The 18,928-nt window shown below is 42.0% G+C and overlaps 1 protein-coding gene across 5 annotated transcripts in view; it reads left to right on the top strand.

The window, feature by feature from the left end:
- The window catches only part of RAP1GDS1 (Rap1 GTPase-GDP dissociation stimulator 1), a 160,363-nt gene that overhangs the window by 68,146 nt on the left and 73,289 nt on the right, over positions 1 to 18,928 (top strand). For all 5 annotated transcript variants that reach the window (XM_068232203.1, XM_068232220.1, XM_068232211.1 and 2 more), the window contains exons 3-4: positions 14,597 to 14,719; positions 18,391 to 18,516. In XM_068232203.1, coding sequence (XP_068088304.1) covers positions 14,597 to 14,719; positions 18,391 to 18,516 — 249 coding nt within the window. The remainder of the gene's footprint in view (positions 1 to 14,596; positions 14,720 to 18,390; positions 18,517 to 18,928) is intronic.

Genomic DNA, 18,928 nt, shown 5'->3' with positions numbered 1-18,928 from the left:
TAATCCTATACACATTAGGAAGAAAAAAAATAAAACAGAACAAACATTTTATGCCTAGTTACACACAGCATAATTACACATTGCAGAAGATCAGCATTCCGCTACATACACTCTTGGATACCTGCGTGGAAAACTTAGAAAGACCCCGTCCCTGCTGTAATCCTAGCTGCTGCATACATTAGTATCACCCAGTGACGTGTGAATCTCTCCACAAAAATAGCCATCCGCTTATCTCAGACATAACTTAAAACTACTAGAGCGTGCTGTGTCCTCTTCTCACACAAATACCATTGCTGTATAACTCTAAGCAACACCTTAACCGTTACCATCCCAGTTACAAACTTATTCCGAGACTAACATCCATCAGCCGCAGCTGGCCCAACACGCTCCACGATCCGTGAAAACAACATAAACTAATGCAGAAATTAAAAAGAAATTTAACATATAGCTCTAACTGGAACCAGTTTGCTTTCCTCTAGGCTCTCTCTTCCCAAACTACCGCTACACTCCCCCCTGTCCATCTGCCGACTTATCTCTGCTGCGGGGGACACTACACACACATCTGGCATACTTCCCAGACCTTCTCTGTGAAGTGAGAGATAGAGAGAGACAAAAAAAAAAGAAAGAAAGAAAAAAAAAGCCCAATCAACATCTGACCAGCGATAGAAAACATGCCAGTGACAAATGTGGATATAACCATTATGTAAGCCGTAACATGCAACACAGGAACATTAAATCATAAGAAAACCTCTCCCGCACATTAAAGCACCTAAACTCTGAAGACAGCACTATGTACGCTTTACACCGGAGCTACAACCGGCCCCCCCTTCCCACCACGCACGGGAGGGGGAAGAAGTACGCAGCCTCCAACCTAACATAGCAGCTGCACATAACACAGAATGCATTATCAACTCCTTGTACAACTCCAAATACAATAAAGACAATGCAATATAACAACGTAAACCATACTTGCCTTGTTCCGGACTTCTATTCGCTTGCCAATTTGATCAGCCGTAGCAACTTCCCCACAAAACTTCTGATAGGACACACCTGGAGCTCCTGAGCAGGCCCCTTCCCCCTGCTCAGTGGATCGGTTTCTCCCGCGGCAGTTGCCAGCCGGCCTCGGAGCGCTCCAGCCACCTGCGATCCTGTTTAGGCTTTTACCTGCATGTGCACCTGCAGCTTAATTTTAACGTCCAAGAGTTTCGCCGCTGATTTTCCTCGTACAGCAGCCCGTGTGCTGGCTCACGCACACCACTTATCAGCTTGATAAGCTTTCCAGCCCGCGTCTACTCTGCTTGTTTCGCTGTGGAATGTCTTGAAAACTTCAGCCCCTGGCCCTTGTCTGCCTGTTTCGCTAGACAGTGAAGGGTTTAACGGCACCACTGTTATAATTCACCTTTTTGCTTCGACACCAGTAACTTCTTAGATTTGCACCTCACAGACTGTGAGATAACTTGACTCTCACACAGCAAGCATTATTGGAGATAGACCGTTCTCAGTCGTCTTCAAAGTACAAGGAGTTTATTCAATACACAGATATACAGATACAGGTCGTCATATCTTAGCCAAGCAGATTCTTCTTTAAGTCCCTTTGCATTACAAGCTCTTGATCACCTTCCTGCTGAAGGAAATCAGGTCATCTTCTTTTTATTCTAAGTTACATCTAACTAGGTATATACAGCATACATTATATCAGCTTACATAAAGAAAGAAAATAATTATGGTTCCACTCAGTAGAAGTCATTAGATGGAGAGCTTGAAAGTAAGAGTGAGAATGCGCTCCGCTGGCCCATCCGGCCCTTTAATACTGACTAGGAAAGAGTTAAATGTGACCTCATCTGAGCCCTCCCCCAGAACCGACTATTGGCTTAGACCCCTCGTGGTGTCTTAATACCCACCTACTCGATTAATATTCCATGCTGCCTTTCAATTACATACAGGAATGTGATATTTTGTAAATATGGCCTATGTTGATTGTTCTCGTAGTCCATTTGTCTGGGGCAGTGTAGGCCTGTGGCCTTCCTTCAGGAACATGTTCTCAGTATCTGCTTGCATCATCTGCTTCAAGCAGACACTGAGATGCTTCTGCCTGCATCTTTGAAAACTCTTTAAGGGCCCTTTTCCACTAGCAGTCGCTAGCGTTCGCGCTGAACGCTAGCGATTGCTGAATCGCAATTACCGGCGATTCCCCGACGTTCGCGGCCGCGATTTTGCTATGCACTGCATAGCAAAATCGCGGCAATTATCGCTCCGCCGCGCGTTCGCGTTCCCCGCAAAAACGAATCGCGGTAGTGGAAATGACCTACCGCGATTCCCATGTTAAAAAGCAAACCGTAGCGATTGTAAAATCGCTAGCGGTTTGCGTTTTTGCGATTCAGCCAGCGCAAACGCGCTGGTGGAAAAGGGCCCTAAAGGTATACTCTGCGAACAAGCCTTTTACCTAAAACTCAGTCCAGATAACTGAGGCCTACTTAAATTATAACAACCATCAGTGTCACCAAGGTGTTGAGAAGAGAGAGACTTCTTTGAAATCTCTGAAAAGTTCCCTGGACTGCTAGTAGATCTAACCAGTCAATACTTATAAAGGAACTTTAATCCAGGATTGAACTTCATCTCAGTCAGTTGCTGATACCCCTTTCCCATTAGAAATCTTTACCTTTTCTTGAATAGATCTTCTGGGACATCTGTATGGCTGATATTGTGGTGGAACCCCTTCCACAATGTGATATTAGGACCATGGTCCTGGCAATTTACTATATAACCTTGTTGCATTGTGGGAAATAATGGTTTCCAACTGGCAAGCAAGCCACGTCTCCCTCTGCAGAATGTTTGCTTACTGAGAGTTCTATGCGCAGAGTCCTCAGCAGCGACATCTGAGAGGCGGTAACAGGATAGGGCGTATCACCCAGCATCAATGATACCCAGCGTATAAGACGACCCCTGACTGTTCAGAAGATTTTCAAGGGTTAAAAATTTGTCTTATACGCCAGAATATACAGTATTTAAAGAATAGCCAGGAGCGGCGCAGAGATCTCCATTAAGGTGTACTGTTTTGACAAGCTCTGCAGGGTAAATTGGCCTATTGGAACTTGGTCCATCTGTCCAGCCTGTGCGAGATCTCACTGTGCGTGTGGTGTGGTAGATTTCAGCAGGGTATGATGACTGTTTTGAACCAATGTTCTGTTTTAGTGGTTCTTGCAAGTGGAGGATCCTTAAGGTAGCCACTAACGGTCCAATTTCTAGCTAAAAATCGTTCAAGCGATCAGAAATTCTGATCGGAAGTAAAATATTGTAATAAATCGTTCACTACACCATCAACGAACCAATCTTTACTTCCTATCTATCACAACCAACAAGAAAATCCAAATTTTGGTTAGACGAAAATTGATTCGGGCGACATTTTTTCACTCGTTCATAATCGATTGTGTCCACCAATGGAGATTATTTACAACCAATCCGATCAGAATTTCTGATCGCTCGAATGATTTTTCGCTAGAAATTGGACCGTTAGTGGCCACCTTTAGTCATTTTTATGTTTTTATGACGTGTGCGGTTTACATAGTTAATAAAGCATAACTTGATGAGTGAAAAGGAGTTTTCTATCTGATACTACTATTAAAACTCAAATACTGAGGTCACATAATGAGAAGACTGGATTCTTTGGTGAAATTCTTGTTACTTGGAAAAACTGAGGGTAAAATAAGATGACGGTAAAGGCTAAGATTGACAGCGTTTGTGAAGCTATGAACATGCCTATGCAACATCTTAAGGAAGCAGTGACTGACAGACACATCTTGCAGGCAAAAGTACATATGGTCACAAAGAGTTGGAGTCGACAAAACTGAGGAGGAGAATTGTATTTACTTTTGTTATGTTATAAAATGGTGTTTTATGTCAACAGCATTTATGTATTTCTTGATTTATCTGTTAAAAGTATATTAGGACTGCAAACTCAATTTGCTGCCTCTCTGTAAATCAATTTTGTTTGCCCAAGATTGAAAATATTGAGTAAATCGGATTTCATCTTTCACGTGTGCTGTGCTTCTGCTGGCAGAGTAATGGAAGTCATAATTAGCACTTGATTTTAGTTCTGATTTCAGTGAGTTTTATTTTTATCCTCTAGTGTGTCCTTATTTGACCCTGGCAACATTAATTTACATATTGAACTAAATTTGTAAGCAGCTTAGTGTGTATCTGCCTCATGCATTGTTGACTTCACTGAGGTTTAGACACAGGCATTGAAGCCATGGGCATAAAATGTGTTCGTTGTGGTTTTATTGTGAAAAATGGCACGATTGTAACCAGACACCTTTCAGTTTGATGAAAAATGGTGGTGCTGAAATTGCTGCAAGGAGATATCCATATTCCTTCAAACCTAGCTCCAGAAAAAAATAAGTGTCTCTTCTTTTATATGTAATAAGTGTACGCAGATTTAAAAGAACACGATCTGCCAGAACAGCCCTGTTGCTTCACCAAAGTTAGGCAGATATATTGAGGCTGAGGCAATGTAGAGGGAATCCACAGTTCACAATCTATTAATGTCCTTTCTCTCATAAAGTAAAAGTATGCCGGAACTGACATTTGACATGATGAAATAATGAATAGTGTGCTAGTCCTATACATGCTGGGAATACACGTGAGTTTTTTTTTTTTTGCTGATGGCTCAATAGATAATTTCCGACAGGTGCGATCTGATTTTCGATCGTTTTTCTGATCAATTTGTATAGAAGTGATAGATTTGTATAGAAGATTGCTGCTGTCAGAAATTATCTATTGAGCCATCGATCTCCCGAAAAAACTCATTGTGTATTCCCAGCATAATAACTGTTCTGCGATTCCTTTGTTATTGCAAGGGTTTATTCAAAAGAGGCAGTCCAATGGCCGTTAAATACAACCATGGTTCTCCTGAAAAATAAACAGAAAACGGGACACTTTTATTTGAAAGAGAAGACACTGTTGATAACAAGATAGGGATGTAAAGTTCAAAGGCTATTTTTTTTATTTTGTTTTGAAGCTGAATGAAACTAATTTTACACCACACTGTCATGGCTGCCGTTTTGAATTCAGTAAGAAGTTGATTCCAGTGTAAGTTCAATCCTTAAGACAACTAAAGTGTGAAGGATATGGAGACTGCCATATTTTTTTCCTTTTAAACAATGCAAATTGCTCAGATCAGCAGGCAGGATGCCAAGCAACTGGTACTGTTTAAAATAAATTAAATATGGCAGCCTCCATATCCCTCTCACTTCTGAGATTTCAAGACAGTTCTATTTACCATTAATACTACACATGCAATCAATTAACTCATATTTTTTTTTTTTAAATAAATTAGACGTTAGATTCAATGCAAACTTTGAACATGTTGACAATGACTAAGAAACCATGGCACCCCAATCAATATTAGATTGAAACGTGCATTAAATATTGATCAAATATGCCTTTTTTTTACCTGATGGGGGTTAAAGTGCACAGGTTTATGGAAGTGGTTAGCAAGTGACAACTGCCTTGCTAGAACATCAGTATCAATACTGTTCCATTACATGATGTGTCACTAATTCCACGGTTTATACCTAGGTCCGCTCTCTTTTCTAACATTCTGTGAGATTATAACACTACAATCTTTTGCTGTGAGACTGGACCTGTGCTGGCAACACAGTACAGGAATTCTCTGTCCAAACTGATCCTGTAACATTACCTGTGGTAAACACTGTTAAGTTAGTGTAAGCAAGTTTTATAACTTGCTTGCCTGTGAAACTTTCTATTGAAAACAGTAGGAATGAATTGATTATATTATGCAAAGACTGAAATACATAAATGTTTTAGAATACAATCCTAGCCTAAACTGAAATCGTCGGGTAAGATGTATCTATCTATGTCTGCTTTTTAATCTTTGATATGTGGCTGGATTAATAAAGCTTTTTTATGGATTGCATGTGCCAACTTCTGTTGCTTTTTCTCTCTATGGATGAAATCGTCTTATACTGATAACTGTACAAAATGGTTCCTTTTTATTTGATATTAGAGAAATCAGATTTGTACATGAAAGGAAATAACAATAATGTCTGGTTTTCAGTGCAAATAAACTCATTGGTAGTTTGTGCAATATTTGATTTAAAGTACAATAAGTACTTGGCCACATAATGCCTGTTTCCACCTACTTCCCACTCCATGCCAACGTCTCGTTCAACGATCGACCCGGTAGATCCATTTAGGCGGACGAGAGCATTGATCACCCCACATATTACTAGAGCAACACTCCACCATACCTCCTTCCCCACATATAAACAGTATAAATTTGTACTCCGTATAAAAACAGATAAACAGTAAAAACTATAAAAAAAAATTATATAAACAGTATATAATTGGTACTTGAACTCGCTCCCACCAGCCATCAGACTCACCCCCACCTTTCATACCTTCAAACAAGCTCTCAAGACCCACCTATTTATACTTGCATACCCCCTACACCAGCACCATAATACGTTCTGTTAGACAACCTCTCAACAGATGCACCTGTTGTCTCCACCCCCACCCTTTAGATTGTAAGCCTCTGGCAGGGCCCTCCTCCCTAGTGTTTCCAGCTTGATTATGCAATCTTACTGTCAATCACCCCTCTTGTGGACTTGAACAGTCTCTACTTTGACCTATGCCACTGTACTGTTATCAAATCATTTGCACAATCTTGTTTTGTTGTGAGTTTCCTGTATGTCCTACCTTATATGTTAACCCATTTATCTATTGTGCAGCACTGCGTAATATGTTGGCACTTTAGAAATACAATGAATAATTGGTAGCCGGCAGGTTAGCTACTGGTCTGTACTGTGTCTGTCCTGCAATATTGCCTTTAAGGACAACTGAAGTGAGAAGAATATGGAGGCTGCCATATTTATTTCACTTTTAAAGAGGCACTTAAGTCATAAAAAATGACTTTTACTCACCTGCGGCTTCCCTCAGCCCCCTGCAGCTGATCGGTGCCCTTGCTGTGTCTCTCTGATACTCCCATCCCTGCCGGCGACCACTTCCGGTTTCGCCGCCAGGACCCGACAGGCATGGGAACGCGAGTGATTCTTCGCGTTCCCAGCCACAATATCGCCCCCTATGCTGCTATTGCGGCCGAAGAATCACTTGCGTTCTCATGCCTGTCGGGTCCTGTCGGCGAAACCGGAAGTGGCCACCGGCAGGGACAGGAGGATCAGAGAGACACGGCGAGGGCATCGATCAGCTGCAGGGGGCTGAGGGAAGCCCCAGGTGAGTAAAAGTCATTTTTTTTATGACTTAAGGTTCACTTTAAACAATGCCAGTTGCCTGGCTGCCCTGTCGATCTATTTGTCTGAATAACACCAAAAGCATGTATGCAGCTAATCTTGTCAGATCTGACAATGCCAGAAACACCTGATTTGCATATGTTTGTTTAGGATCTATGGCTAAAAGTACGGTATCACTTATAAGAAAAAAATATATATTGCAGCCTCCATATCCCTCTCACTTCAGTTGTCCTTTAAAGATTGAGTCCTGATCCCTACCAAGTGACACACCTCGTGTATAGGCTTTACCAGACCACTTTCAGTTTGACCTGAGAATGGGATGCTGTGCTTGTTTTAATTTTTTTTTTCTCTCCTTTCTTTCTGCTGTAAAACGGAAGGATTACACCAAAGCATTCTACTTACTAAGCTCTCAAAGTATCTTTAGAACTGTGCCTAGAGTGACGGTTTTTTTTTTTTGTTTTTTTTAACTGCATTTTGATCTTCTTTTATATATGTAGAAAAAAACAGTCTTGTAAAAGTAATACATTTTAATGGCTAACTGATAAAGTTAGATAATGCAAGCTTTCTGGGATCTAGTCCCCTTCTTTAGGCATATTTCTAGATGTTAGCTGTAGTAAAACACTGATGCAGGGAAATAGCAAACATGAAGATGGCAGTTGTACTGGTTGCTGTTTAGCAGTTAGATGTCAGGTGATCAGCAGGCTGGAGCCAGTGAGCTCATGCAAGCAAACATGAAATCTAGCAGGTTTCTGAAGAAAGTGAAGCCAAGTCAATCATGTTACATAAGGAGTCATGAATCCCATTCCACAATTTAAACCTTCTGTTAATGTCTTGAACATTTTCATAAATTTGTACTCAGAAATCTTTCTTGCTTGTTCATTTTTGAAGTTACCCTTAAGTATAAGTACTTTTAGATCTTGCATGCTGTGTCCTGGTTCACAGAAGTGTTGGCCCACTAGTGTGTCCATTTTACCCTTATTAATTTTAAAGCGGTGATGGTTAATTCTTGTGCGCAGTTTTTTTCCTGTTTCTCCTATATAGATTCCTCTTAAGGGGCATTTCATGCAGCATATCATGTATACAACATTGGATGATTCACAGGAAAATTGGTCTGATATTTGATGATATTTCTGTGAGTTTGGTATTTGTATTTGGCTTGTGCCCAAGATATAAGGGCAGGTCTCGTACCTTGTGTTATTGCAGGGTAATGTGCCTGGAGTTTCTGGTGTAGATAATGCACTTCTGATAATCATTTGTCTCAAATTGGGAGGTTGTCTGAAAGCAAGCATTGGTAAATCAGGAAAAACGTCTTTCAGGCGTTTGTCTTTATGAAGTATCTGTTGCAGGGCTTTCGATATATTCCTCAGTGTCTTTAATCTTGGGTTGTAGGTGACCACTATTGAGGAATAGTTCCTCTCTAGATTTTAAAGTTGCTCTGTGTATTTTGATCATCAACGATACAGCTAACATCTAGAAATATGCCTGAAGAAGGGGACTAGATCCCAGAAAGCTTGCATTATTTAACTTTATCAGTTAGCCATTAAAAGGTATTACTTTTACAAGACTTTGTTTTTTTCTACCTACATATATTGTTTGGCTAACATGGTACAGAAACATTTTTACTCCGATCTTCTTTTATAAAACCGAATGCAGTTTGCTGATCAAGGATGCCGCCACAGTAATGTAAACTACGGTGTAGCATTCCCACTCAAGTGATCCAATTCTCCATGATGGGCAGATGCACTGCATGCTGCATTTTGTGTGTGATGCCGTCCTGCCCTGTTTAGTCAGATTTTGACACTAAAAACCAAACCGCATGTGCACAGGAAAAACAATAGCACTTTGAAATATTCGTTGTTTTTTTTCTCTAGCTCTGAAAGAGATGCATTGTATCTCAAACTAGTGATGCATCCCCCTATTTACTACTGTATTGCCCAGGGATGGGGCTGTTTCATTGCATAGAAATCCTGGAGGAAATAGAGTAGCCACTTGAAATTCCCACCCCATCCAGGTGTCACACAGCGGGTTGTTAAAATCAATAATGAACAGGATTTTGGAGCGTTTTCCCAAAAGTTCAGCCTTAATACCACTTTTCATTAAGGGAAAAGATCAACATGCTGTTTGATGAGAACAGCATTTGTCATAATAGCTTTGAACAGGCCTTCATGTATCAAAGTGTCTGAACTAAGGACTGTTATGTGCACAGCCATAAATCATATTCATATCTGCCCTTGAAAATGACAGTTTTCACTGGGTAAGTTTTTGCTTAAGTGTTAACATCACTATTCAAAACAATGTTGTAATAACAATTGTATTAAATCGTTTTGATATCTGCACATTGTGGAAAAGATTAATATAAATAAATGGTCAGGGCCATATGCTAAACATATTAGGAAAACTGAAGCTTTAAACATTCTATCGCACAGAGTGCTTTGGCCTTATGCGCTACCCTCTTATTTTGCAACATGTGTCCATATTCAGTAATGTCAGTTCACACTGCAACACAAAATGGTTCGATTTGCTGGATCACAACAGATCACAAAGACTGAAGTAAATAGAATCCGTTCACACTTGCCATTCCAGAACGGATCCATTTCAGTAACCCTCTTCTCTGTTACTGCTTCACATTTGAAACTTGTGAGCCACGTAAAATGCTGTTGGCCTTAAAGTGTACCAGTGATGAAATAAAAAAAAAAAAGTTTTATACATACCTGGGGCGTCCTCCAGCCCCATGCGCGCAGATGGCTCCCACGCCGCAATCCTCCGCTGCCTGCAGCTCCGGTATCGGGTCCCGTTAGTTCTGCCATTCGCGGCCAGTCTGTTCAAGAAGTGCACTCTCCACGTATCTCTCCGGTGGTCTCTGGTTTCCTATAAAATGATTCATGCAATTTAATACATATAATTTAGGGGTTTTTTTTACGAAAGGTTGGGATAATACGGGTAAACCAATTAATTGGCTGTCCGGTATGTTATCAGTTGCTTAAAAACCTGTAATGAGAAAAAAAAGCCCTCCTGAGGGATACTTACCTCAGGAGGGGGAAGCTTCTAGATTCCCCGTTCTCCGGTGTCCCGGCAATCCACCACCGCGACCCCCACGAACAGCGACGAGGTAAATATTTACCTACTGTGATCCTGCATAGGCGCACTAGCGGCTCTTCATTCAGGTTAAGGCGGAAATGGCTAAACCCGATCGCATCTGCTCTACAGCGCTCTTTGCGCCTGCGCAGTAGAGCAGATCCGATCGGGTTCGGCTATTTCTGCCTTAACCCGAACAAAGAGCACTAGTGCACCAGTGGTAGGTAAATATTGCCTGCGCACCCTTGTCAAGCCTTGTCGAGGGACGTTCAGGGAGCCAGCGCTGGATTCCCCGAAGCTACAGAGGACGGGGAAGCCTCATTGGCACCCTGAGGCTTCCCCCTCCCGAGGTAAGTTTTAAAAGCTCTTTAAAATGCTAGGGTAAATTTCTCTACATATCATACACGTTGATCTCTCTACATATCACACACGTTGTTGGACAGTTACAGTGCATAACAATACATACCGTAAATTTTACAGAAAAACGTTGTCAAACAAATGCCTTCACACACAGTGCCTGATACGCGGTTCATAAAGCAGGAATCTAATCTTGAAAGGCAACAGGAAGTATTGCACACAACAGTCTGTGTAAGTGATTTGTGGGCAGAAGCCCAAGTTATTGATTGCAAATTATTGCGTTAGATGGACACTAACAAGTACACTGAATAGGCTATCAAACTGGAAGCCTGGAGAAAGTCTGCAGGTGCATCATCCTCTGGCAGTGCCGCTATGAATACGGTGTGTGAGTGACTGTTGTGCTGCTGATTATTAAAGTCTAAAATTTCATGTTGGCTTTTTCTTGCATGTTGCAAACAGGATTGGTTCTGTAAGCATGCTAGTCCTCATTGGTGAGGGTGACACCTAGAGAGGATGTTAGGGTAATACTGAGACACAAAAGGAGGAAAGAGCTGAGTTGCCTACAGCAGGTCTGCAAAATCCCTGTCTATTGTCCTTAAAAAGAGTATTAGCCGCACATGTTTGAATATACAAGTTAAGCTATGAAGATTCAGCAAACTTCCTGTGAAGCCCATGGAACCAACACTATTCTATTAAAGAGGAGTTACATACGGGGTAGTGACAAGTCCCCCAGATAGGTGTGATCAGGCCACTTGTTGTTGCTGCTCGGCTGCTCCCTGAAACAATTCACTGTAAGACAAGCAAGGAAGAAAGAAAGGGGCGCCCTGAGACTCCTAGTACTTCAAAGGAAAGCTCCAATAGGAGAGGTCTCACCTTATTCTCATATGGCCGGCACAGCGTACACAGACCCGATAAGCATCCGTCCCTCTTAGCCTAGCCGGGGACCGGGCTCTCTACTCCGGCGTGGCGGATGTGACGTCACTCCTCTCAGCACTCACCACAGGTCGTCGCCATTCACGCGCACTGACAGCGCGCGATAGAATGCGTCAGTATGTCCGCATAAGGGAGAAATAGAAATATAAAAAGCCACTGTGGACGCAGCTATAAAGTACTCATGTAAACCAACTACGTGGCTGAATGCGTCAAGAGCTCCGCATGGAGGGAAAGATAAAAATATAAAAAGCCGCTTTAGTCTATATGTGTATCCATAGCCGCGTACATAGCGGCTTTTTATATTTTTATCTTTCCCTCCATGGGGAGCTCTTGACGCATTCAGCCACGTAGTTGGTTTACATGAGTACTTATAGCCGCGTCCACAGCAGCTTTTTATATTTCTATTTCTCCCTTATGCGGACATACTGACGCATTCTATCACACGCTGTCAGTACGCGTGACTGGCGACGGCCTGTGGGGAGTGCTGAGAGGAGTGACGTCACATCCGCCACGCCGGAGTAGAGAGCCCGGTCCCCGGCTAGGCTAAGAGGGACGGATGCTTATCGGGGCTGTGTACGCTGTGCCGGCCATATGAGAATAAGATGAGACGTCTCCTATTGGAGCTTTCCTTTGAAGTACTAGGAGTCTCAGGGCGCCCCTTTCTTTCTTCCTTGCTATTCTACTAAAGAGGATTTTTGATGCCTTTCAGCACCTTACACACTCCTAGGAGTTCTCGTTCACCATGAGCTTGCTGGGTGATCTGTAACTCTGTGTGTTGCAAGTCCTACCCCGTAGAGCCATATTATTCCGTGCCATGCACTGATGAGGATCAGCCAATTTGTATGCATGTTAGATTAGTGTGGCTCTGTAATATGAACAAGCTGACACATCATTTCATTCCAGTGGTTCTAGAGGTGTGTTTTGCTATTATGGATGACAAGGTATGATTTGCATATTCAGCATTGAGAACACCTTAAATGCTCAATCCAACCTCAATTATCACAAATACCTTCTGTGTTAAGAGGGCAAAATTCTGTTTTGCATAGCATTTTAGTAAGAAGGCTTTTTGATCCCGTTCAGCCCCTTACACGCTCCTAGGAGTTTTGGTTCTCCATGAGCTTGCTGGGTAATCTATAACTGTAGGTTCCTAAAAGTAAGACGTGCAATGCAATAAAACATGCCAGACACTCGCATAGAGGCTGCCATTCACCACCACATTGGAAACCAGCATTGTCACTGTATTCTGCAGAATGCAGGATACATGCTCATTGCTTACAAGCTGTGTTCTGTGTAATTCCAGCTGCCTGTGAAGAAATGAGCACTGTCCCGTAAAACGTGCGGCAGGCACCGCCCGTGAAGGCATTTGTTTGACAATGCTTTCCTGCATTATTTATGTAAGATATGCTAAACTGGACCACCTGTACTGAAAGCTAGTTCAGCATAGTGTGCACAACAGATTAGAAAAATAATATAATGCGGGCTTGCAGGCAGTTTGGTAGATGTACAGCAGACTGAAATAGAAAGGTTTTGTTCAATATTTAACTTCAAAACATTTGTGCAGCCCTCATACATGCTTCTAGTACTTCTTAACTAGAATTGAATTTCTCTTTAAAGAGAATCTGTATTGTTAAAATCGCACAAAAGTAAACATACCAGTGCGTTAGGGGACATCTCCTATTACCCTCTGACACAATTTCGCCGCTCCTCGCCGCATTAAAAGTGGTTAAAAACAGTTTTAAAAAGTTTGTTTATAAACAAACAAAATGGCCACCAAAACAGGAAGTAGGTTGATGTACAGTATGTCCACACATAGAAAATACATCCATACACAAGCAGGCTGTATACACCCTTCATTTTCAATCTCAAGAGATCATTTGTGTGTTTCTTTCCCCCTGTTCTCATGCACTGAAGTTTCAGGCTGCTTGTTTCTTCCTGCAAACAGCTTTGCCCTTGTCTGTAATTCTTCAGTATGTGAAAGCCCAGCCAGCTCAGAGGACGATTTCTCCAACTTGTAAAAGATAAGAGAGAAGCTGCCCTAATCTAAATAACACTCAGGCAGTGTGCATAGAGGGGCCTGGAAGGGGGAGTTCATAGCAGAACCACAACACTGAAGAACTTGGCAGCCTTCCAGACAAAGGCCGACAAGTCTGACAGGGGAAAGAAACATTGATTTATTACAGAGACAGTGATAGTAGAAAGTGCTGCAGCAAGCCAGAACACATTAGAATAGCTTTTGGAACTTGTAGGATGATAAAAAACAGGATGCAATTTTTGTTACGGAGTCTCTTTAAGCTCCGGTGTTTATGCAGCAGGGGCTGTAAATGTTGCATGAGTGCCCATGTGACTGAGCCCTAAAGACTCAAAAGGGGTGTAAAATGCCAACAGAACAATGTGCACCTCATTCATTTTATAGTGTTGATTCCCAGTATTGATTCCAGCACTTATGGATGAAACAGCTATGATCTGAGCACCAACACCTGCCCTGAGCATGCATAGGTGTACCTGAGTGCAAAGCAATTTGCATGCATTTTTAAAGATGGTGGTAACTTGAATTTGATGCAGCAACCCACTTATCAAAAATTGTAAACACTGGTGGAGGAGTAGCTAGGTGATATTATTATACAGTAGAATCCCTTTATAGTAAACTCCGACAAGGAACATTCGTTTACTATATCAGAAGTTTACTACATCAGAATTGGTCATACGTTGTATACAGGCACATTTGCTGGGATCTGAGGACTGAGTTTACTATATCCAGAGGTTTACTATATCAGAGTTTACTATAACGAGATTCTACTGTATTTTCTTTTTGTAATGCTGTGTGTGCAATAAAGCCATTTTTTTTAAAGTGGTTCCTCTTTAAGCGGACTAAAAAGTTATTTGGCAAAATTTGGTTGGAAGAGCTCTCAGCAGAGGGAAAGTCTTGATCTATCTGTGTAATGTGTGTTAATGTTTTATTTCAGATATAGAAAGCAGTGAAAAAATCCAACAGAGTGGGATCCTTCAAGTCTTTGCAAGTCTTTTGAATTCACAATCGTCCTGCACAGCAAAAGTAGCTCACATCATAGCAGAAATAGCAAAAAATGGTGAGGTTTTCCAAAGGAACTTTATCTGCTGGAACATCTTCAGCTAATCAGCTCATTTGTCAGTATGTTTTAATTCATTTTCATTTTGTTTTGCTTGGTTTGTGTTTATTCAGTTTTATGTTCGAACTAGTTGTTTCTGCATTCCATGTTTATTTGCTTGTTCTAGTGTGTTCCTGTGTTGCCCATAGTTAAAACATCTGTCTATGTTTTAAAAAATAATAGTTTTGCATTTGTCTGTGACTTGAAATAAATGTATAATCCTATCACACGGAAGTGCCATGAAGGATGTAATGCTGGGCACACACGGGTCGATCCGGTGGCTAATCAGCCGCCGGATCGACTCCCGCCGCGGCCCCGCTCGTGCGCACGTATCGATTACCGCTCGTCCCTGCTGGCGCTCCTTATCAGCCGCTCGATTCCCCGCTATTGTCTGCCGGCGGGGATCGAGCAGGGAACCTATCGGGCAGGTCATCGGACCTGTCGGATATTATCAATCGAGCCATCAGCGGCTCGATTGATATGGAGAGTTTCTCCCATGTATGCCCAACATTAGTGTCCTCATGGGAATTTAGCCACACCCCTTGTAACATACAACAAAGTCTAAGCTATTGTCATTACACTGAGAGATCCTAAAGTTATGTCTTAAAGCCTTATTGTTTTACCACTGTTTAATATTTTAATCAATAGGGTGTACTGTGCGGGAAAAAAAACTCTTTGAGCATTCCCTTTATAAGTTGCCCTTAAAGTAAACCAGAGACTAAGCAAGTGAAGGAATCTATACTTACCCGGGCTTCCTTCAGCCCCATAAGCACATCTGAGTCCCTTGCCGTCCTCCCACGGTCTGCCGTTCAGCCATGATCAGCCCCGATAACGGGCTCAGTCGCATCAGTCTGGGTCTACTGCGCATGTGCGGGAGGTCCGAGCATGTGCAGAAGACCCACACTGGATCCGACTGAGCCAGTTACCGGGGCTGATTGCACTGAACTGCAGATTGCGGGAGGTCGGCAAGGGATGCATCCATGCTTATGGGGCTGGTGGAAGCCCCGGGTAAGTATTGATTCCTTTACTTGCTTAGTCTCTGGTACACTTTAAAGCCAATTGAGCCAAGGCAAAGCTACATAAGGTAAGCACAGCAAGGCAAGTAATTTGGGTGTCTGTCAGAAAATGTAATTTTAGACAAAAATTAAACTTTGCAAGTAGCTATTACTGGGAGCGGGGGAATGCAAGAGCAATGCACAGAGGTATGTGGAACCAGTATGCATATACCTCTATACCCCGGGCTGAGGCGTCGGAGCAGTTTTGGGTAGCTGGAGTCGGAGGTTTCATAAACTTAGGTTAGTAGAGAGTCTAATTATTTTCGTACCGACTCCACAGCCCTGTACTGTATATACCTCTCTACTGACCTTAGGTAGCTTTACCTTTGGCCAGGTATCCTTTAAAAAGCACCTCAAATGAATGGACATAGGGGTTTTCACTTCTTCTTCCAGCCCCCGATAGTTTTTCCTCTCCATCCATGTTCTCCTGGTCCCATCCGCTATGCTGCTGTCCTGATAATCTCAGGTTACTTTAATGTACATGACCAAGCACAATTTTTATGTGTTTTACAAAAAAATGTATATGCATAATTATTTTATGCAAGAAGGAACGAACTGCAGCACTAATTCATAAAATATAATGTGCTCTACAGCAATTCACAACTGCTTACTCCCTTTACCCCCATAGAATCTGACTGAAGCCATGTCTCCCTACTGATGACCATGATCGACTATACATCAGCATGGAAGCATTGCTTCAGCTGATAGAGCAATGTGGAGGTTTGTGTGAGGCCAGAATGTCTACATTTCCACTCCTCCCCATTTTGCATCCACCTCTTTATCCTTTGGGGTCCACGCTAAAGATGAGGTGCTACGATTATTGCATATCTGTAAAATAAATTTTAACTAACTTTTTAGCAAGTACATATGTAAAAGCTGTGTTTGAACTGGGACTTTAAAGTATACCTGAACCAGACAACAAAACCCAGTCTTCACAGTGCACAGTCGGCGCCATATACTTATGTTTAAATGCTCTTGGATCTAATGATAGTTAGCTTAACATTTAAGCCTTGCCAGCTGAGGAACAGAGGGAGGGGGCTGTGCAAACTGGAATTGGCTTGCTTGTGTCGCTGTCTTGTACACCCCAGTACAAGCCAACAAGAAGCTGAGAGGATTAACACACATCTCAGCTGATACCTTACAAGATCTTCTAGATGCTGCTGGGGCTAGGAAATGGACCAGACGAATCCTACCGAGGTGGAATTTGATTGGTCCACTCTCAAGCTGTATGCATTTGCTTACAAAAATTTGCATAATTCTGCATTAACTATTATGAATTATTTATTTCTCATTTACTGTTCCTGTCAGTGATTGTTCTTCTAATGGTACAATTTTTTCATCCAATCATACCATTACTGTGTAGTATAAGGGTGAATTAAGTGAATATACTGAAAGGGTAATCTAGGCAGTTCCCTTATATTACATAGAAATGATAAGATTGGATGAAAAAAAATTGTAACATGTATGGTCACCATAAAGGAGAGTTTTGAGCAGATTTTGGAGAGATTAGTAACCTGAGATTAATCTGCCAGGAATATACTGTACCTAGAGTGGAGAAAAATCCTAAATGATCCGTCTCCATCCAACTCGTACTTTCTGATGCATATATAACTGAGTTGCTGAAGTGGGGGGTAAAGGGTGATAATGGATCAGTTGTGAGAAGAAAATAGTGTTGGCAGCAGCTATGTGGTGTACATGAAATTTGGGAGCAAGGTAAAGCCACAAAATGGCTCACCCTCCTCCTGCAAAAGTCTCAGCGGCATTTATTACTATTCCCCTTCAAGGCCACTGTGGACTCTGGGGCAACACGTAATTTTGCTGCCAGCGGCCAAATTGCGTTTTTTTTATAGTAATCTGGGCACTGTCTTTTGACGGCGGCCAAATTACTGACCGAGTCCCCCTATAGCTGTAATTCAAATTACGACCTATGGCAGCGCCCGGTGCGTCCAAATTTCCTGTGCCGTTTTTGCCTGTATTGACTTGTGACCCATGTAAATTGACAAATGAAACGTTGTGACTTAACATAAACATCTCCCTTGTATCCCTTGGGTTATGGTGATTTGTTTCCAGATGCAGCAAGTTAAACATGGCTGCTACTCAATCATATTTTTGCACTACAATCACACCGTAACAGTTTGCTTTACTAGTGTTTTACTTAGACTGGATATATTTAGATTCTTTTGTAGGTAACAGATTTTCTGTATGTTGCAGACTCCTGTAAAATAAAATATTGTTTTGTAGTGCTTTATGTAAGCTTAAAGTTGGTTTAGGAAATTCTGCTTTTTTTTTTGGGGGGGGGGGGGGGGGGGGGGTTAGTAGTCTCAATAAAGAGAAGCCTCTGGATATCCAAAGGCTCCCCCACCCTTCTTTACCTGGGCATTCCAACGCTGTGTCCCCGAAAGTCTGTTGACAAGCCCCTTTCAATTGCTTGCACCTGCGATTTCATTTTGAATAAAAGCAGTTTGCTGTTCATTTGTGTTCCATTTATTACCACTTATAGTTTCGTCGCTTTCCATATGCGTTATCTTATTGCTCCTGTGATTACAAAGTATTTATAAATTTGTTGCCATATTTCAGAACAACTGCGCATTCCATGTGTGGACGCAGGTCTGATTCCACCACTTATACAGCTTCTGAACTGTAAAGACCAGGAGGTTTTGTTGCAAACAGGGCGTGCCCTAGGAAACATTTGCTACGACAGCCGTGAGTATTCTATGATCTTTTTGTAATTATGTATGTAATGTGCTGGGTGACATAGCTGCCCATATGATCAGCAATACACCGACATGAGAAAAAGGAAAGAGCAGTGTAGCTTCAATAGATCAGTATATACTGCCAAGGGGCAGAAGGCCAGTCTTGTGGCCCTAAATAGTAGACAAGATACTAGATGGTTAGCCCGGACACAAACAGGCTGAGAATGAATGATGGGGTGCGTCATCGCTGGGCGGTTGTGGGTAGTTTAAGTACCTGGATCCTTCATACCAACTGCTAATGTAGCCTTCCCACAGCGAGCCTTTCCACCTACTCTGCAGTCTTTTTTTTTTTTTTCCACGTAATCCCAAAATCCTACAAGCAGCTGCTCGTATGTCCGACACCGGCGCTTCCAAGTCACATG

The sequence above is a fragment of the Hyperolius riggenbachi genome, chromosome 1, assembly GCF_040937935.1.
Source record: "Hyperolius riggenbachi isolate aHypRig1 chromosome 1, aHypRig1.pri, whole genome shotgun sequence".
Lineage (NCBI taxonomy): Eukaryota > Metazoa > Chordata > Amphibia > Anura > Hyperoliidae > Hyperolius > Hyperolius riggenbachi.
The sequence above is the reverse complement of the archived record's forward strand: the minus strand, read 5'-3'. Positions and strand labels throughout refer to the sequence as shown.